This window comes from Sapajus apella, unplaced genomic scaffold (genome assembly GCF_009761245.1).
Source record: "Sapajus apella isolate SASKATOON/1434 unplaced genomic scaffold, GSC_monkey_1.0 scaffold31, whole genome shotgun sequence".
In the NCBI taxonomy this organism is placed as follows: domain Eukaryota; kingdom Metazoa; phylum Chordata; class Mammalia; order Primates; family Cebidae; genus Sapajus; species Sapajus apella.
The window spans coordinates 18,470,006-18,491,894 of NW_022436971.1; the positions used below are offsets into that span (position 1 = coordinate 18,470,006).

Here is a 21,889-nt window from a genome sequence, read left to right on the forward strand (position 1 = left end):
AGAAGCTCAGAAAAAATGCCCATGTTCTTCCTGCTGAGAACCTGAGTGTATTTGTCTTTCCTCACTTACCTGGTAATTACTCACTACCTACCTTACCTACTCGGGAGCGCTGCTTAAAGCCTGAAGTGAGTAAAAAAAAAAAAAAAAAAAAAAAAAAAAAGGAAGTGAAAGACATGAAGTAGAGTTAATACAAAAGATTCCATGGTCTTCACTCCTGCTTTACAAGGTCTAACAGAAATCTAGTAGAAATCTAGTGATTCCCTGAAAAGCATATTATAAACAGCATCAAGAAGAAACAATATGGCCTTCGCCACCTAGGCTCACCACCAACAGAAACTAGATATAGAGCTTCTTTAAGAACTCAAAGAGCATAGAAAAAGAAAATGATGTGAAATACCACCATGGCATCCCCAGATCAACTTCGAAGTTCATAATAGCAGTAATATTATTACAATAACATTATTAAAATATAATAGCAATTCATCAAAAAAATTCATCAGCTACATTTGCTAAGCCGATACCTTCCCACAAAAATGTATAATCCATTTTATTACAAGAACGCATGATTATTACTAAAGAATGGGTCCAAAATGAAATCCAAGCGCAATTCCTACTACCCCCATGTTCAGAACAAGTCTGTTAATCTCTTTCTACTATCTTTATTTTCCTGATCTGCAATTTAGGGGCAATTCAACCTACCTCACAGTGAAGTTGTGTGAATCTCAGGCAAGGGGAAATGTCGAGAGGAATATACGGAAAAGACTATATGCTTGATATATATAAAGAATAATTTGATCTAAACTGGTAATTCTCCCCATTCTAGCAAACAAGAATATTTCATTCACTGAAGACTCTAGATTGCAATTTCTTTAAAAAATAGAAATCGAGGAGACCCTCAGAAAGAGCCACTTCCCAAAGCTTTTCTCAAGGGCTATAACTTCAAGTGCAAATTACAATGTTGATGGCTCCACACTGAACCCTGTGTTCCAGCCTGTGATCTTTTGCTCTGCCTGGGCTCTGATGATTGTAGTGGCCCTGAACTTAGGTTTCCATGGATAATCTACACTTTACCAACCTAAGGTTTATGAAGGCAGTTCCCAGAGTAGTGAGTATAGATGAGGCTGGGCTTGGAGTTCTACATGAGGCTACAGATGGCATAGTTTTTAGAGATAAACTCATTAAAACCAATGCAAAGACTTTTTCCCAGAACAAAGGAGAGGCAGATGATGAGCAAGAGAGAGAGGAGTCACATCCAGCCTCCAGCAGGGCTGCAGCCCGCTTCTGGGTGGTGTCCACCGACATGTTACGTGGCAGTGGCTCTGTGGACCACTAGAGTAGTGAAGCATTGTAACAAGGAGCCAGCTCCTTGAACAGCTGGCAAAGCAGTGGAACTTTCTGTTTATGACTGCATCCCACATGAGAAGGGAGAAAGACTGTATGTTTCACAGCCAGACAGGCTGAAGCAATCCTTGTCCCTCAAGTCAGAGCTGGACCAACAGCTCCCTTGACAATGAAAGTGGAATGCCCATCTTCCTGCACTTCTATGACAGTAAGAAATGAAACCTATGAAAGCATCTGGCACAATTCCTGGTAGATAGCACCAGCTAAGTAAATTGTGGCTGTTAGCTCTTTTTTTGTCTACTTATGTGATATATCTCTTGCAGTTATAGGCATTTAAAAATCCCAAAACCTTAGCAACAAGATCATTATTTTACTTTCTATAACTAAGTTTGTCTAAATTGGGTCTCTGGAGGATACTGGAATGCCTTAGACCAATAGACAATGCTGAAAACTCTCACAATATTGTGCAGATCAGTATATAATGATAGAACATGACTCTTCCTAGGAAGCAAAATACAACTATTAAAACTGGTGTGAAGTGTACACCCATGTGGCATCAAGTGGTGAGTCACATCTGGGTCTCAAAGCTTCCCAGGAGTGAACACCATGTGTCGTCAGGATGCATCTATCTGCGCAATTTGCAAAACAATTATCTTCTGGGAATATCAATTTGTTCACTATATAAAGAGAGATGAAGTTCCAAGCGCCTGATGTGGCATCCATCAAAAACAAGCCCAGCTTTCTTCCAGATATAAAGTGGGTCATGACTCACAAGCTATGGTTTTCAATCTAATTGCAAAAAGATGTCTTGAAATGAGCACAAAAATAGATAAACAGAGAAGCTTCTGTAAAATACACAGCCTAACGGCAGACACTGACGCATGTTCCTTCTATCCCATTAATTATAGGTATCAGCAGTCATATGCCTTCTAAGTCGTAGACTCTATGTGAATGGCATTACCTATGTTAGCTCACTAAACATGCACAAAAAATCACTGTTATCACGCTCACATGACATATGAGAAAATCAAGGCTCAGAGAAGTTAAGAACAGCTCAAGGAGAAGCTGTAAGGCTCAGACCCACCTGTGGCTGATTCCAAGGCTGGTCAGGTTCTATGTTTGTTTGTTTTAAAGTTTTTGCATACCTCCTCCTCAACTGAAAAATTTTAGATGAGCCAGTTTAGAGAGCTAACATACAACATGAGGACTAACTTCAATACAACCAGATTGCATCAGGAATTGTTGTTAAGTGAGAGGTTAGCTGCTCATCACCATAAAAGGCAACTATGTGAGATGATGCATCTGCTGAGCTGCTTCACATGACCATTTTGTTATCTATATGTATCCCATAATACCATGTTGTAAACCTCAAATATATACAGTAAAATTTAGTTTTTTAAACAAGGACTCTTTGAAAAGCAATCATTCACTAAGTATTTTTTGTTTACTTCATAAACTGTTTTATAGAACAAGGAATCGTATGTACTTTAAAGGGGCATAGTGTCAGTCGACCCGAGAACATCTCATTTATATGTTCACGTTCATGCTGCTGCAAATGCAATGATCCATGCTATCAAGACCCGCACAGTCCTGTGTGGGGGAAAGAGGCGTGCACAGATCATCACCACGATGCACTGTGCTCCGTGCTCTCATGGGGCCACTTCAAGGGGGCGTGGAGGCTCTCACAGGCCACTACAGGGTAACAACGAGGGGTCCCGCCTGGGTGGGACCAGGGAAGGTTTCCCAGAGATGAAAAGTTGGGCAGCGGGTCAAAGGCATTGCAGGAAAAAAGGCATTAGCCACACAAAGAGAAGAAAGGGTTGGGGGGGTGAGCCACAGAATGTTCCAGGAATTTCATTTTCCACTGTGGTTTCCAACTCTCTGAAACCTGAAGAGGAGACAGCACTGCTGATTTGCTAATATACCTCCAATGCGTCAGAAGGTTCCTGCCAAGGAGAAGAGGCCACAGAGAAATATCTGCCTTACCTAAAACTGCAGCAAGTCTGATTTTTGTCTGCTTTTTCGCACGAAGTCCTGTTGGCCACCTAAACACAGGAGAAAATGCCTAGAAGCTGTGCTCAGAGGTGCTCATCTGGGATCCACGATTGATTAACACAAGAGTTACATGCAGGCAGGTCCAAATGAAAGCAGCAGGGGCCCGTGAACAGCGGTTGGGGGAAAGGACCCTGGAATCACAAGGCTGCCTTGAAATTGTAGCTCACCCACTTAGCAGACATGTGGCTCTAGCGTGGACCTTCGTCTCCCAGTGCCTCCACTTCCTGATACTGTGGGATAAGCTTGGCAGACAGAAAGAAAATCACTCCACAGCTCCAGTGCCCCAGAGACAGTGGTGCTCTGGAGTATTAATCACACACTCCACAAGGGTTTCTCTCAGCCTTTCTGGAGCCTTCAATAATCCATGGTTTGTTTATGTTTCTTCTCTAGTAGATGGTGAACTCTTTGAAAGCAAGAACTATTAATTATTTATCTTTCTATTCCCCATACCTAAGAGAGTGCTGGCAAAATAGCAAGGGATGAATCAAAGCTGTGCAGATAGAGGGTGGATGGAAGGTCCTAGAGATGAGTAGAACACACACAGAGTAACCAGACACCTGGCAACAAACATTCCTCTGCAGTCCAGCACGGGGCTGGAGCCCTGAGACAGAGGTGTGCTAGCTACACACCACCACAGCAGGGCAATACCAGCTGGGTCCTCAGCACAGCCTGGAGGGCTGCAGCTAAGGAGGCTGGAGGCAAGACCCCCAGCACAGCCTCCCGAGGACAGCCTCATGGGAATCCCCCCGGCAACTTCACTGGGTGGCCTGGGAACCTGGAGCCAACCGCCCAGCAAGCTGCACAGTACATGTTCCAGCAAAGATCCCCTTCCTCAAGGATGAACGAATGTGACTTCATTCACATTCTAAAGAGGTCAAAATACAAAGTTTGCATGGATAAAGTTCTTGAAAAAAACAATCCAGACTTTACACATAAAATAAATGCTCTCCTCTACATTCGTTGTTTTTGTTTTGTTTTCTCCAGTGGAGTCTCACTCTGTTGCCCAGGCTGGAGTGCAGTGCTACAATCTTGGCTCACTGCAATCTCCGCCTCCTGGGTTCAAGTGATTCTTCTGTCTCAGCCTCCTGAGTAGCTGGGATTACAGGAATCTGCCACCATGTCCAGCTAATTTTTTGTATTTTAGTAGAGATGGGGTTTCACCATGTTGCCCAGGCTGGTCTTGAACTCCTGACCTCGTGATCCACCTGCCTCGGCCTCCCAAAATGCTGGGATTAGAGGCGGGAGCCACCCCGCCCAGCCTACATGAGTTATTGCTTCTGTTGAAACATTAGACCTGCCGTCTCCCATGCCCTCTGCCACGACTGTGAGTGACCCGCAGGAGGCAGGTAGGCTCACAATCAGCTGCTTTGGGTCAGGATCGGTGCGTGGCTCCCCTGCGTCACTTTTCCTAAGGTACCTCAGACTAAGTCCCTTCAACTACAGAACAAGAAAATGATCCTGCCTGGCATGTGGCATCCTTGCGGGAAGGATTGATTTTGCCCTATATAAAGTAAGGCCCCAGCAAATACTAGTTCTTACCCCTTCGGTACCCTTCACCAACTACACCTCATTCTACCCATGCACAGCTTCCATCATCAAAGAGCCTTCTAGCCTGCAAGCTGTGTATGGGTGCCCAGTCACCCATGTAGAGGAGTAGTGCACACCTCGCCTCCTGCAGTGTAGACAAGGCTGGGGTAATGCCTCTGTTGTCCTGTGTAGCCCTCACAGGCCTTCACACGGTGGCTGGTGACTGCAGAGTTTCAGTGAAGATGTGGACTGAATGATTTCGTGTTAAATGCCCTCTTTCAAGAACTCCAAGTGGGACGTTATCAGTAGCAAGGCTGTCACTGTCTGGGACTTTCAGGCCCATTCAGCAGCTAGCACTGAGCACCTGCTTTTGTAGGAAGGCATGCAGGGACCTGGGGTGGAGGCCAGGAGGACGCCCAGAGCCGTGGCTCCCTGGCCATCCAGAGCTCTCAGGAGCAAGGCACGCCGCAGGGCTGGAGGTGGAGGCTGTTTATTCCATCTCCTTATACAGGGAAGAAACCGCCCCTTCCATTGTTGAGTTCATTGAAGACAAACAGCGGTCAGGAGAAAGGGAAGCAGGCTCCCCAAGACGGGGTGTGCTCAGAAACAGCATCTGGCCGGGCGGACAGGGAAGCACAGGGTGCAGTGGGCCAGAAGCAGCAGCAGTGCTGAGCGGAGCGGCAGGGCTCACTCCTGCGGGCAGTGGAGAGTGCACCGCATTGGGAGAGGATCCGTGCCATCCACGGTTGCTTTATAAGAACCCACTCTGGGCAGGGTGAGGATGAACCTACCTGGGCAGGGTGGCCAGTGCGACGGGTCAGGTGAGCGGTTTTCAATCATGGCACTGTGTCAGCAGGGCTTCGGGGAAGTGCTCACAAGCTGTGATGGAGTAAGGGACTGGGCACAACTTGCAGCTACGGGCTTGCAGCTCCGCCACAGTCTACAGAAGCCACCAGAAGCTGGACATTCCGAGGAGGCCTGCGCATGTGACCACACACCCGCTGCCAAAAAAGCAGGAAGGTCGCTCTTTGTTCTCACCGTTGTCTGCCCTGAGGTCTGGGCGGCAGCCAAAGAGGCAGTGATAGGATCTGAAGACTGAGCCCAGGAAGCCAGAGCCAGGGCGAGACTGGGGTGACAGCCAGGAAGATGTGGCTCTCTAGGGACACCACTGGGCTTTTCTTGGCCCCTCGTCAGCCACGAGGGGAAGACACTGACGTGGAAGCGGCACTTTCCGCTGTTTCACGGGGACTAGTGAACTGTCCAACTGCCTTCTCCTCTCCTCCGAGGCAGTGCGGAGTGGCTGAGAGGGAAGAGCTCTGGGGAGGATGCCTGTTCCCTCCTTAGCAAGGAGCTCACTCCTGCAGCCTCAGCTTCCGCACAAGCTGCAAGAGAAGCGGTGGTGTGGGCAGCGCAGCCTGTTGGTTCTGTTTGTTGAATATGAAAACTCGGATTCACAGAGGGGCCAAAATGCCTACTGCACCCAGCCGTGGCTTCATCATGGAGACCTCCCGTGGAACAGAACAGAGGCACTGTGGTAGGAGGCTGTGCACACAAACAGCACCCACATGAGAGGCAGGAACAGGCAGGGACTCGACCCCTCCGTGCCTTCAACAAACGTATATGTCCTCCACACCAAGCCTGTGGCATTGGGCAAAAGGGGTTATCGTGGCTTGACAAGTGTGCTGCGTTGAAGAGGGTTAGGAGTTGAGGCAGGATGATCCCTGGGTCAGACTCTTACTAGAGGTGAAATGAGAGTATCTGCGGGATTGAGCGTGTGAGAATCTAAGAAGTCCTGGACAGAAGGGGACACGTGCATGGAGGTGCTCGAGAGGCCGGGTGTGAGGCAGTGTGAGCAGGCGTGCTGCTGCTCAGAGCACACAACAGCAGAGGGTAACGTTGTAATAGTGTGACGTTTTCTTCATTTAGGCTCTGTTGGGAAGATCTGAATTTTCCAGACGGCAGAACATCATTCCATCCCATCGTGAAATCAAAAGTTTTATTTGTTTGCTCTTTACCCCTTGTGTGGGAAAGGGCTGGGGAGACTGGTAGGGGTCCTGCCATTCGGGGCAGGGTTCCAGGACACTGCCTGCTGCAGGTCCCAGACAGGCCTCCTGGGGGAAAGCAGTGAGAAGGGTTTTGAGGTGGAGAGTCAAATCCACAAAATGGGGAGAGAAAGTAGATCCCAAGCATCCTTCCCAGGAAGGAAAGGGCAGGTTTCTGAGGGGGTGAGAAGGCACTCACTGACCTTAGCTGAGGCAGGGTATGCAAATGCTTCCAGAGTTGCCCTTCAGCCCTTGGCTCAGTTTCTGAGCAAAGCAGTATCAGAAATTGGCATTTTCTTAAGGACCTTCAATACACACCAAATTTCTAGTGGAGAGACAGCCTACTTCATAGTGTAGGCCCATGTTTGTCACAAGGACCTGTGTTTTGGGAAGGGACACCCACCTCCTCAATGTCAGAGGGTAAGAGAGGGTGTAAGAATCTATTTTAGAGAATGCTGTTGGACTGGCAGGCCATGGACAGAGAAAGGAGGATGGGAGGCTTTGGCGACGTGGCCATGAGAGAGGACAGTGGCTGCCAGCCTGGTCTCAGAGGTCCCAGTGGGGAAGGGAGGCAGTGAAGTGGCTGAGGCTTGGGGCACCAGGCCTCACCTCTAAGGACCAGCAAGTGTTGGGGGAGCGGGGTTACAACTCTCCTCTGAGGCCAGTGCAGGCACCAGAGGCAGGGGTCACAAGGCCCTTCCCCTCTCCTGCCCTCTGACACTGAGAAGGTGGGTGTCCCTTCCCAAAACACAGATCCTGGTGACATGCACGTCAGTATCCCAGGAGCATTTTGCAGCATGGGCTGTGATGTTCTGGCTTGCCACTTCTCCTGTGTCATCAGGTTATAAATTGTCATTTCTCATTAATTGTGTAGAGAGCTCCTCATCCTCCACATTTATAGATTTTCATTCTCTTGATTAGGAAAAATACACACCAAGTTAGAAAAAGTTACAGCTACAGCATCCCTGGCTCTGAGTGAAGTCATCTGCTGAGATTCATGTGCAGGAACTCTGACAACTGCAGACCCTCATCAAGCTATTCTGATTCATGGAGGTTCTGGGCTGCATTCTGCCTAACAGAGATTGCTGGGATCTGGGCTTTAGGCTAAGGCAGAACATAGCTGCCAAGATTTCAGGGGTGTCACTAGGAGAAAATGCTTTTCATTAAAGGAATGTTGCCAGCAAGAAAACTACTTTGTATGTGTGTGTAAATTAGAGTATGTGAAATTCTCTAATAGCATTTCAGTTCATCAATACCACAAGCTTAAAAAAAAAAAAAGTGTCAGATTTGAATGCGAGGAGCAGGTGGTGCACTGGAGTCAGGCTCTCCCACAACCACCTCACTCCAGCGTGGGTCCCTTCATGTCTCCAAGCTGCAGCATCCTCTTCATGAGATGGAGAATCCTGCCTATTTCACAGGGTTTTATGAGAAGTGAGATAAAGCAATAAGGTTTGAGAAGGACTCTAAAAGCTACAGACAAAAAAAGAACACTCTGGTTGTAGCCTGAGTTGTCAGCAGGGAATCTGAGGGGTACGGGCGCTGGTGTTAGGACGAAGGAGCTCAGGAAGCCGCTCTGTGTTCTGGGGACATGGGGCGGACTTGCAGAGGTAGGTCTTTACTTTGCAGGCATCTTGGCAGCTAGAAGCTTCAGCTCTTTGCAACAAGGAACTGGAACTTATCCTTTGCACCCCAAAGTCACCCCACCCTCCAAGTCTGCCTTCTCCCCTTCTGAAAAACCAAGACTAAAAGGAGGCCCTCTGCTTAGGAGAGGCAACTCTGATGGCTGGACTCATGCATCTCTGAACCGCTCATATCCCAGAAGAGAGGTCTCCCCAAGGCAGGCCAATACCACATGGTAAGATATTTAGTTTCTTCTTAATCTGACGACCCTATGATTTCTTAGATACATCTCACAGAAAGTGCAGAGATAAAGCCAGAGCAACAGCAGTTGTTAAGTGTAAAAATAAAACTAGAAATGGAACCATCTCACTCTTATCTGCCTTATGTCACTTGGAACTAAAGTATTTAATGTTGGAACATCAACGTTGTTTTTGGAGGGCCACTATGTGTCAGTGTTTATGAAAAAGCAGAACAGAAGAAAACCCCTTCTCTTAAAAAACTCCTTTAGTGGAAGTTATAGACCAGTGAACACAACACAACATGGTCTAAGAAATGCTATTCTAAGTTTAAGCCCCAGATATCTGAAGAACTGAGAAACATCAAGGTCCGATAGTTTAGGAGGCTCCATGCAGGAAATAGAGAAAAGCGGGGAAGAACATCAGCAATGGAGGTAGGAAACTGGAGAAAAAAGCAGAAAAAAAGAAAAAAAAAAAAAAAAAAAAAAAAAAAGGCAGGGACCAGGTGAAGCCAGGTATTTCATTTAGGAAGGCCCTTCCCACAGAGGCTATCTTTCAAATTAAGGGTGGAGATGCAGTTTTGCCCTCTTGGAAGGGACACCCTGAACTTCTTTCAGGAACCTCCTCTGCCCGTCTTGGCCATGTGGTCTGGTGGACTGGACTCTAGAGTCAGGCTAGGCTCTAAGCCAGTCACTAGATCTCATCTTAAGGGCCCAGAAGAATGATCAGACAGGGCTGTACAGCCAATAGAGCTGGAAGGTTATTTGCGGGGAAAGGAAGTCTCCGTTTTAGCTACAGGAGTTACTGAAAGGGACCTTCTCTTTCTCTACCTACAGACAGGGGAGTAAGTGACATCTGCAGCCACCACCATTTTGCTACCACAGTGAGGAGACCCTGGATAAGGATGAAAGCAATAGAGGCCTCTCCTTGGTCCGAGCTGCACAGAGTTGTGGAGTTCACAAGGCCACAGGAAGAATCTGAGTGCACACACAAAGGCAGTGGCAGTGGGATAGCAAGTGACAAAACCCACGTAACCTCACAGTTGAGAGACAAAGGAGTCCTGCCTTTCTTTTGTAGAGGAGAAAGCAAGAAGAGGAGGGGTGGTCAAAGGGCTTGCCCGAGGCTCCCCGTTCATTAGCTTTGGAGCCAATCTGAAAGCTAGTGACATTAATGGTTTTCCAGGTGATTGCTTGGTCTACCGTAACATGCAGTCCCCACACAATGGCCAAACAATGGCTATGAATGTAAACAAATGCGCAGAAAAGTGGGGGCCATGAGAAAACGCATGCTCCCTTTGGATCCCAACCTTGATGACCCGAGGAAAGCCCAGAGTGGCCACAGGGCAAGTGGCAAAGCATGCTGCCCTCTCACAGACTTTGTTCACATAGAGCTAGTCTAGAGCCTTCTAGCCCCTGCCAGCTACAGTCATGAGCTGTCCAAGAACAGAATACATTCTGAGCGCTGCGCTCAATTCATATAAACACTTCTCTCCTCAATAAGTTAATCTTAGCCTCTTGTAACTTTTTTACTATAAAATTTTTTTCATTTTTTAAAATTTTTTATTGTTATAATAACATTCAGCCTAAAATACGAACACAACTGTACAAATGTATACATATATATTTAATACCCTTATTCTGTAAGCTTTATTCTATTTTTAATTTTTTTAATTTTTTTAAACTTTTTTTCTGTTAAAAACTAAGACACACACACACATTAGCCTAGACCTACACAGAGTCAGGATCAGCCATGTCACCGTCTCCCACCTCCACATCTTCTCCCAGTAGAAGGTCTTCGGGGTGGCAACACCGCTGAGCTGTCATCTCATATGATATTAGCAACAATATCTTCTTCTGGATACCTCCTCTCACACCTCACTTACTTTTGCACAAGTAGTAGTACACTCTAAAATAATGATTTTAAAAGTACAGAATAGTAAATACTAGACAGAATCCATCTTTCAGCTCCACTGGAAAATCTCATGGGACCACCATGGTATCTGTGGTCTATCATTAAGCAAAACATCGTGATGTGGTGCATGAGTGTCTCTGTTGAGCTTTAAACTAGCAGAAACTTCAGCAAAGTCCTCTCAATCTGGCCTCATCATGCCACATACCCCGTTTTCTTCGCTGGTCCCAGCGTGGTGGCTCTATCCATACATGCTTTCTCAAGGAGATAGTTCAAATGCCCCTAAAGCTTTCCTGGGTTCTTCTGGCAGAATTCACTCTTCTCTCTGTGCTGTACGCCATTATCCACCCTGCAAATACAGCACTTCAAGCCCCCAATGGTCACAGCCCGCACTTGCATCTCCTGCTGATCAAGGGATCAGAGGGGGCAGGGATTATGTCTTACCTACAAGTCCAGGACACTTGGCACCAGCCAGGTGTTCCAAAATGGATAAAATATTAAATGAATAAATATCCACTATGTACACGAAGAAGCACCCACTATGTGCGGTACCCATAATGCAAAGCTAACAGGGACAGAAAGCCATGCAAAGGAGGACTATCCCCGAAATTACTTTGATGTTTCGGTGAGGAAATGCCACTTATTTCCTAATAAGTTACACAATCAGAGGCTTAGGGCTTATGTAGCTTTTCCACAGCGTACCAGGTGAATGACCTTGCACAAGTATCGGAAAAAACAAAAATGATATTGTATTATTTATCACCAGGCACGCTACTGCTCAATACTTTATATACCTTATCCCATTTAATTTGTTCATGAGGTTAATCATATTTTAGAGATGAATCAACCAAGGCTCAGAGAAGTTAGGATGCTTGCTGAAAATCACAGAGCTAGCAGGTAGCAGAGGCAGAAGAGAGATCTGAGCCTACACCCCATAGCAATGTTCAACCACACAACTTAACCAACCATCTGGTCTCAACTTTTTATTCCAACCACTAAGTCACTTTTATTGTAGTTATTCCATGGGAAAGATTCTGTCTACTAAAAGTTACCTTTTTTTTTTTTTGAGACAAGGTCTTGCTCTGCTGCCGGGGCTGAAGCACAGCGGTGCAATCATGGCTCACTGCAGCCTCAGCCTCCTGGCCTCAAGCGACCCTCCTGAGTAGCTTGGAGACATAGATGCCCCCACCATGCCCAGCTAATTTTTTTTATTTTTTGTAGATACAAGGTTTCCCTATGTTGCCCAGGGTGGTCTTAAACCCCTGAGCTCAAATAATCCTCCAACCTCAGCCTCTCAAAATGCTGAGATTATAGGCACGAACCTGGGCAAAAAGTTACATTTTAATTTTTATTTTTCTTTATTTTTATTTTATTTATTTATTATTATTATTTTTTTGAGACTGAGTTTCACTTTTGTTGCCCAGGCTGAAGAGCAATGGCGCAGTCTTGGCTCAGGTTCAAGTGCTTCTCCTAGGTTCAAGTGATTCTCCTGCCTCATCCTCCTGAGTAGCTGGAATTACAGGCATGTGTCACCACGCCTAGCTAATTTTTGTATTTTTAGTAGAGATGAGGTTTCACCATGTTTGCCAGGCTGGTCTTGAACTCCTGACCTCAGGTGATCCACCTGCCTCAGCCTCCCAAAGTGCTGGGATTACAGGCTTGAGTCACTGTGCCCAGCCAAAAGTTACATTTTTAAGTAACAACTTTCTATGGTTATATATCAAAACGCTGTCATCTGGATTCTAATGGCAAAATTCTAAATGAAAATAAATAGCTGGTATCAGAATAGATGTAAGTCTAGCTCAAAGCAAAAATAAATTACATATATATATCTATAATTTATATATACATTATATATAAGTAATATATATATAAAATATATGTCCATATATATGTTTTATTTGGCTTATTCAATCTTGTCATGGTTAAAAAAATAATTTTCACTAGACTATTTTATTAAGAGCTAATAGAAATGTGGACATTTCTACCTTCCCTGATAACTAGGGACATGTGTCTTGCGATGGGACCACAGCACCTCCCTTTTTGAGCTTCACATGTTTCCACCTTCAGGATGAGAGTTTCATGTATAGTTATGGCAGTTGTCTGAATGGAAACAACTCTGACAGCAATAACACCACATGAGCATTCTCAGTATAACTGTCAAATGCCACAAGTAGAAGACAGACCTAAAAGGCTCTAATATGTCCCATTTTAAATTAAAACAGCTTCTACATTTTAGATTTCAGCCCGTAAGGAATCCCCAGGCCACTCCCCACGCAGGCTGCATCTCTGAATGATACAGCGAACATGGGGTCGGCGCTCATGATGGGATAACGGCAGCCCTATTTCAAACCACGTGTCCACAATCCTTTCTCTCCTGCCAGTGCTCCAGCATGGAATTTGTTGGTGATATACTTACATGTCACTATTTTGCACACAAATGTTCAGCTTTACACGGTCTTCTAAAGTTAGATTTCCCACTAATCCAAATGGATCCATGTGAGCTATCCGGTAGTTCTCACCACCCCCAAGTTCCCAAGGCCTGGCACAGCATCTGGAGCGTGTGATGGGCCCCCAGGCATAGGCTCTTGGGACCTCCAGAGAATCACCAAGAAGCCACCAGGCACCCTGCAAGCAAGGAAACCCTGAAGAACCTGCTTCAGGGGAGGGCCATATTAGCAATTGCCAGGCAGATCCCTTTCACGCTGAAATACACCTAAGGAATGCAGGTGAGTGGACAGTATGTCTCTGGCTGTGGATGTCTCGGCACGTTCCTCCTGCTTTTGGGCACCCGGAACACCTTGGTGGTGTGGGATATGGACAGGGACGCAGTGTCAGTTGTTAGCAAACCTGCTGAACCACACACATCATTTCTGAGTGCCTCTCTTGAGATCAATGTTCCTCAGAAGACATTTAGGGAAAACTGCCCAAACTCTGTTTTTATTCCTGCCGTTCTAAACCCAAACTTAGAAGCAAGATGAGAAAGAACTAGGCCTGCTGACTGCCTACCACATGACAGGTACTTCACATATGTTCTTCCACTTGAACTTGGAGGTAAACTATTTTTATCTCCATTATACAGATGGAGTAAATGAGGCCTGCTCAGGTCAGAAATAGAGCTGACATTTCAGCTCCAGGACACCTGACTCCAAATGCCTTGCTTTTCCCTCCAGCCTTGGCCTCCTGGAGACAAAGTTATTTCAGTACTTAACTATAATTTTGTAGTAATTATTTTTGTAAGAGTGCCTCCGTCTTAGACAATTTTCTTCCTTCCCGTGTCTGCGCCCCCTACCAAGAAAAGGACAGTTGCAACTCCTCTGGCCACAGACTCAGGGCTCCTCCCCACGGCCTGCCCCCAGCTTGGGGTGACCTGCTGCACACACAGAGGGGAAGGCGCGCCACCGAAGCCATCAGGGAGCCCGGACACCTCCTCCCTTCTCAATCTGCAACAACACAGGTGCTTCCTTCTCTCCACGCCACAGTGAGCTACGGACAGAGGTTGAAATATTTTCAACATTTCCATTTTTAGTAAATACTTGTGAAAAAAATCACAGCTGTGTCACTGTTTTTTGGTATTCTCAGCAACATCTTTTGGAGAACACAATGCTAGCTTCTTCCTTTCACATCCATTGACTTCGATTAGGCTTTTGGTCTCAATTTGAGAGGCTTGTTTTTACTACAATTTCCTAGAAATAGAAAACTAAAACAACACTAACAAAAATGAAAGCCTCAGCAAAAAGGCCAGGGAGAATGAACTATCTCAAGGGTGAGTACACAAGCTATGGCCTCTGACAGCCAGCAGGCGACTGACTGCAGAGACCGTGAATGTCCCCCCAGGCATTGTTGGCTGAGGGGATCCATTCAATCAGTTCGAAAGATGTCCTTTCAAGCAAAAGGAGGTGATTTTACACACAGCTAATGACTGAATCCATCTTGACAGGGTCTACCATCCTAACTCACCTAGAAATGATAATGAGCCACATTCACTGTGTTAATAGGATGGAGATCGATCTCCCGCCTATCCTTCTCCACCTCAGAAAAACGTCAAAAGCAACTCCCTTTCCTTCAGGTTGGAGCTATATTCCCAGTGTTTTAATGAGGCACATTTCTTGGATAGCAGCTACAGTTATTGAGATCAATGCACTTCAATCCGTGAGCCAGATTAGCTCTTCTGGGTCCTGCACTAAACTTGGTACTAGATGGATAAAGAATGGGCCACAAATTCTTCTGCCCTTAAGAAAGTCTGAATCTAGCATAAACAAGAAACAGAAGACACAGACTTAAATGTCTGTAAAGCTCCCTCTCCCTATCTATAAAAGATAAAAATATTTGCTGTGCCTATATACCAAGGGCATGATGAGGCACAAATGAAACGAAGTCTGAAAGCTATGCAAGAAAGATGAAGGCATCAGTGTCCAGGGTGAGACAGACTGTCCCCGTGACAGACTATAATCCAGGCATTTGAAAAACTTGCAGGGAGGCCATCTACACCATCCACGTGTAAAATCAGTTAAATTCAGAAGCAATTTTTTTTTTGGAAGACAGTTTTTCATTTTTCTTTTCTGTACTTTTTAAAATGATAAATGTTGTGTTTTGTTTTTCAGCTTTATTCAGTTATAATTGATAAAGTGTCCATTTTATACTTAAAATGAACAGTGTGATGCTTTGAGATATATATATATATATATATATAGTATACACGTATATACCATAAAACCATCAACTAATTAAATATCCATCATCTCACATAGTTACCAATGTGTGTGTGTGTAATGAGAATACTTAAGATCTATCTTCATAGAAAATTTCACGTATACAAAGCAGTATGATCAACTACAGTTATCATGCTGTACGTTAGGTCTCTAGAACTTATTCAACCTCATAACTGCGATTTCAGACCCTCTGACCAGTATCCCCTCACTCCCTGCGAACTCCTGGCAACTCCCATCCTACTTCCTGCTTCTATGCATTCACTTTATTTTTTCATTCCTTGAATGGACAGAAAAAATAAGCAAAATTCAGTGAGATTAACCAAAAGTAAACCTCACACATTCATTTATCTTTTCTGATAGACAAAATTTAAAGTTTGAGTTTGACCCAAACCCCAAATTTCTTGACTTGGAAGTCCCTATATTCATTAAGCCCCAAAGGATCATCTGGCCCCAAAAGAATGTTGGCTACATCATAACAAATATCAAACGTGATTTAAAAATATCTACTTTCTAGTTTAGCACAAAACCAGTAAAAGATGACGCTAATGACTGATTAGCTACATGCAATCACTAGCACTGCCACAACACCAGGCATGTTGATTACTGAAATACATTTGATATTAGGTGTGGAAGCTTTTGCTGTGCAGCAAGGAGAACATGTGCCATGATGCATTTTGTGAGTTGTTATCACTAGCTTCTAAAATTCTATATAAGCGATTGCTTTTGCATCACAAGCGACTGTAATGGAAATCTTCGACTTTGGGAGCCTGCCTGACTTATACAGAATTCTTCCAAGAACTGTGTGAAGGCCTCAACAAGAAGACTCCACTGTCAGGCAAAATTTAGTCCAAAGGTTTGCCTAGCATCTCTGAAAACGAAAGCAAAACACTCATCCTAAAATCACTGTAACATATATTGTATCCAAAAAGACCAACCAGGGTACAGAAGATGCATTGGCACTGGGCGATGGTTGTCATCTGCTCCACTGGGTACTCCCCGAGACAGAGCTTGCAAGACACCAGCGGGTCGAGGGCCAGGTCCCAGGTGGGCCGGTACCTTGCTGTGGTCATCGCAGAACAGTCTGAAATGAGAGAAGCATGGAAGGTCAGACCTCCGCACCCCTGGCATCCACCTGCTCTGTGGCAGGAGTCACGCCTCCTGGCTGTAGCTGGGGCCCGGGGCAGCGGCCAACTGACTGTTGATGGGGCCCAAAGCATCTGGATGCTCTGAGAAGTGTTTTTTTTTTTTTTTAAATGGAGTCTAACTCTGTCGCCCAGGCTGTTGTGTAGTGGTGCGATCTCGGCTCACTGTAACCTCCACCTCCCACGTTCAAGTGATTCTCCTGCCTCAGCCTCCCAAGTAGCTGGGACTTCAGGCACAGGCTACCACACCCGGCTAACTTTTTGTATTTTTAGTAGAGATGGGGTTTCACCATGCTAGCCAGGATGGTCTTGATCTCCTGACCTCGTGATCCACCCACCTCGGCCTCCCAAGCTCTGAGAAATTTTAGCCAGGGGTGCCTGCTTGGGTCTGTGAGTGGCTTCCTTACCATTCTAATAGTAACGTTCATGTCTACCCTCAAAATGCCAAAGGACTCACCCGTACACCCATCCTTCCCTCCCTCCCACTGCTGTGCATTTTAGTAAGACCTGCCAACATGGCTCTAACCCAGGAGGGCGAAACTTTAGCCATCTCGGAAGAGAAGCTTTTGCTAAAATACTTATTGCTTGGATTTAACTGTTCTCCAATGTTAAAGACAGCAAATATGAGGACAAGAGTGGGTGGAAGGGTCAGAGCAGAAAGCCTTGGTGGGGGCAGTGAGGCTTGAGTTTTCAGGGCAGCTGGAAAGGAGGTGGACATTGAACAGAAGGAAGAAATGTCACAGCATCTTTCACCAGAAGACAGGGTACAATGGTCACATGGAGGGGCGGGACCAGCGCTATGCTCTGTGATCAGACAGAACTCCATTTCTAAAACTCCCTCTGTCCATAAACAGACACTTCCCTAACCACTGTTAGCCTCAGTTGGCTCATCCATGCCATCGGGTGATAATCCCCTCTCACAGAGGTGTCCTGAGGATGAGGTGAAATCATATAAAGGGTTGGCCACACACAGCGAGTGCTCAGGAAAATCCCTTCCTCCCTGTGATGGTTAATACTGAGTGTCAACCTGATTGGATTGAAGGATGCAAAGTACTGTTCCTGGGTGTGTCTGTGAGGGTGCTGCCATCTGAGTCAGTGGACTGCGAAGGCAGACCTGCCCTCAGCCAGAGTGGGCACCATCTAATCAGCTGCCAGCATAGCCAGAATAAAAAGCAGGCAGAAAAACTTGGGAAGACTAGACTGGCTGAATCTTCTGTCCTCCATAGTTCTCCCATGGTGGGCTTTCTGTCCTCGAATACCAAACTCCAAGTTCCTCAGCTCTGGGATTCTTGGACCTTCGACCACAGACTGAAGGCTGCACTCTTGGCTCCCTACTTTTGAGGTCTGGAAGCTTGGATTGGTGTCCTTGCTCCTCAGCTTGTAGACGTCCTATTGTGGGACCTCACCTTGTGATCATGTGAGTCAATACTACATAATAAACTCCTCTTTATCTAAACATCTATCTTATTAGTTCTGTCCCTCTAGAGAACCGCAAGTAAATCACTCCTCTTCCCCTGTGATGTCTCCTTCAGCCATAGCTTAGCAGGCAGAGAATGTGGCGATGCCGCTTTGTGCACAGGTAAGTGTGGGACTTACTGTCACTTGAGTAGTGGATTCCCAGGGTCAAGGAGCTGTCCTGACTTAAAAAAAAAAAATTACAACATCCCTCTCTCAATTTTTGTGACTCACAGCTCCCTGGGTGCCAGTGAGCGAACATTTGGTTAGGAAAACCCACCTGCTGAGTTTTACATGGCACCAGGAAGGAGAAGACACACACGTGTGGCCCAGACGGAAGTGCCTGCAGGGTCCTGAAAGCTTCACCCAGCAGATGGGACCCAGTGACACAGGACAAAGGACGTGAGAGGCAGAAATGAGCCAGATTCGGGGAGGAGACCCTGCTATCAGAGCTCAAGCCACTGAGGGCCGGCTGAAGGCGGCCTGGGATGTGCACTGGGGATCCGCGCAGGCCTTGGGCGTCGGGGGCGGGAGTGGGCGGCAGTCGGAGGGGACTCTTCCAAGGGCAGCTGATGCCTGTGAGTCACTGTCTAAAATATGTGTGTCTTCCTTGTTACAAAAGGATTCCTTGACACAAATTCTAGGAGCTTTGGGCTGGCTAGCGCTTTCAAGATAATGTAAACAAGCATCCTGATTTGACCTCAAGCTGGTGGGTCCTGAGGAGTGAGATAATTGGAGGCATCACGCAGCTCTCTGGCACTGCAGGGGGTACCGATATGAAGGCGTCTCTCCTCCCCAAGGTCATTTGCATTTGGATCATTTCTCTACACCTTGAATTTTATGCTTATGCTTACGCTTGCCATTGTTTTAAATCTCTACATGGGTTTTTCTGGGTTCTAAGCTGATGGGCCGTGACATTTTCCTTTATATTTCTTTGTATCTTTTTCTGTTTTAATACTTAATAATTTTTTTAAGTAGCATCACTTAAAGTTCACTGGACAACGTGATAATGTTTTAAAATGTTACCTGGCCCTAAACTGGATCACAGACCTCAGCCCTGGGCACTGAGGCTTGAGGCAGCCTGCAGAAATCAGTCAAGACTGGAAATGTTTCAAGAGGGCTGGGGCTGCCAATTGGCTCCTCCGGCCTGGAGACCTGGGGAGAGCTTGCTGTTGACCATGCTGAAAAAGCACGGGGTACGGGTTCTGTCACGCTGCAGGGGAAGTTGTAGGGTAAAGAGTTCGTGCTTTGCAATCAAGCAGACTGGGCTTCAAATTCTTATTTTTGGCCACTTGGTTATGTGATGTTGAAGAAATTGCATAACTCACTTAACTTCTGTGAACTTTTTGTTTGTGTTTTCCCCCTCTGTAATATATTTACAAGTTTCTGAGAGACACTACGAGCTTGGTAAGCGGAAGTCATTACGATATGTCGGGTTAACAAGCTTAGACTTTAACCTACATAGATGAAATGGATAAAACACGTTCTTGGGCAGACATATGGTAAAATTAGTCATTTAAGAAACTCAATCCAGTGGAGAAAATTTTTAGAAGAATCAAACATCAAAACCTCCTAAAGCCTCCCCTCTTACTGTCAGCCACGCAGTAATGCTCCCAGCCTGGACGTCACCCAAGAACCAAGTGGCAGAGCCTAACTGGCCCACAAGGGGCCCCTGAATCCCCACCTCCATCCCATGGGAACAGCTCCCTGCCCACAAGCCAGCTACAGCCTCTGTCCTGGACCACTGCCCTGCCCCATCATGCTTGTTCCTAAGACAATTCTCTCTCCTTCCAGCTTCGGATCTGGGCTCCTTTTCCTGTTTACAGCCTCTCTGTCGTGACCCCTGGCACGGTGTACAGGGCTCCATCTGTCTGACTTCCTTTTTGTCTGGACCATGATTTCTTATTCAGCCCCCAGTGGCTTCCCCGGCCCTGGGCACAGGTCAGCCTGTGGTCCTCACCTCCCACTCCCCCCACAAGCCCTATAAGCTGGATTTGAAGCAGGTCACATTCCTATTTCCAGGAATCATATCACTATTCTTTCCCCAACAGAATACACAGCCTCTGAGCTCTGCTGAAAATCATGATTCAAACGGTGACAACAGGATATATTTTACAGAAAAAAAAAAAAAGGTCTATAGTGTCTAAGCCCATCACGGACCTTCCCTACACACAGGATGGCCTTAGTATGATTTTGCAAACAGTCAACAGCTGCGAACTTGCAATCGGATTGTGCTACGGGAATCACAATGCACAATAAAAGAAAGCGCCGTCTTTGTTTTCCTAATGTGAATGTCAAGTCATATGAAATGGCAAACTGTTTCAAGAACATCTGGTCCATTATAAGTACTATTCAATTTAAGCAATTCAAAAAGCGTATGAGGCAATTTACTTATTAAGCATGACTGAGGCTGGGCAAAGGATTGTGCCTTGTGATGAAAGAGGTATAGACACAGGAAGAGAGAGCTGAAGAGAAAACAGTCCATTGAGGGAAAGATTCGGCAGATTCATGTGAGGTCCAGTGTGGTTATTTGGCCAGAACTGTCCCACCTCTGAGCCCCAGGGCTATGGACCTCTGTAGGCCCCTTTTCTTCCCACCTTTTCTCCTTCCAAGCAAACCTGGGAAAGGGCAAGCAGCTGCCATCCAGTCATCATCCATCTCCCACTCTCACCACTTCCTCCAGCAGGTCCCTGCTCGCTTCCATTTGCCTGGGACACACGCACCTTTCCTCCCCAGCCTAACTCCCTTCTCCTTACCCACCACTTCTCCACAGCCCACAAACCCTGCACGCCCAGCGGCAGTCCTGGCGCTGTGTGGCATCTCCTCTGATTCTCACATCTCTCAGCTGTCTCTCCTGTCTCTGAGTCTCTGCCGTGTGTGGTCCACCTGGATTCTTGAGCTGTGCTCTCTGAACGGCAGCATCAGCATCACCTGAGAACTTGCTGGAACGTAATTGGTTGGGCTCCAACCCAGACTCATTAAAACAGAAACTCCGGGGAGGCGGGTGGGCAGGCACAGTGATCTGTTTCCATGAGGCTGGCGGGAATTCTGAGGCACAACAAAGCCTGAGAACCGCTGCTGTGTATCCTTCCACTCCACAGCATTTCCACCCAGGTCCATCTGACTCAAGTCTGTGTGGGAGCCCATCTAATCTGCAGTTCTTCAACAATACCAAAACTCAGCTGTCGTGTCCACAGGGCACTGGGCCAGACTCTCATAGTAATTCTCATTTCTTCTGGGTAAGTGTGGCTTTGGAAGTCCACCATGTCACCAGTCTTTCTGGGTAAGTGGTAAGTGTGGCCTTCAAAGTGTGACATATGTATGAATTTATCTCCCCAACTTGATGTTACATTATTCAGGGTAGGAACTATGTTCTAGCCTTCTGGACAGTGGTCACAGCAGATGTTACATAATTATAACAAAAATTATATGTATGTGTGTGTGTGTATGAGAGAGACCTGCTAAATGTGCATCAGACACCATGTTTATCATTTTCATATGCGGCTTCATTTCTCTGCACAATGACTTTGAGACTTTGATAGTTTGCTATTATTCAGATCTTGCCAATGAGTAAACCAAGGTTCAAAGAGGATTAGGGTAACCTGTGCAAACATTCGGGGCTATTCAGTCACAGTCTGTGTGGCCCTCAGACACAGGGGTTTATTGTGTCAAACCTCCTCTGTGTATCCTCATCAGCTGAGTGAGACGGAGCCTTTTGGATTTGTAGAGTTATAGGATAAACCAACTTCAGTTTTGCTTCCGAGCTTCCTGGGCTTAACTTGAGCACATTCAGATCGGCGGTGGCTGGGAAAAGCGACATCTTCATAATTTGGAGCTGTCAGCTGCAGCAG

General features: G+C 46.1%; 1 protein-coding gene across 7 annotated transcripts in view; it reads right to left on the reverse strand.

Moving 5' to 3' along the window:
• The window catches only part of RNF144A (ring finger protein 144A), a 157,591-nt gene that overhangs the window by 63,758 nt on the left and 71,944 nt on the right, over window positions 1-21,889 (reverse strand). For 5 of the 7 annotated variants that reach the window (XM_032294218.1, XM_032294222.1, XM_032294216.1 and 2 more), the window contains one exon: window positions 16,377-16,522. The exons of the other annotated variants lie outside the window; for them this stretch is intronic. In XM_032294218.1, the coding sequence (XP_032150109.1) occupies window positions 16,377-16,511 (135 nt within the window). In that variant the 5' untranslated portion in view covers window positions 16,512-16,522. The remainder of the gene's footprint in view (window positions 1-16,376; window positions 16,523-21,889) is intronic. 7 annotated transcript variants of the gene reach the window in all.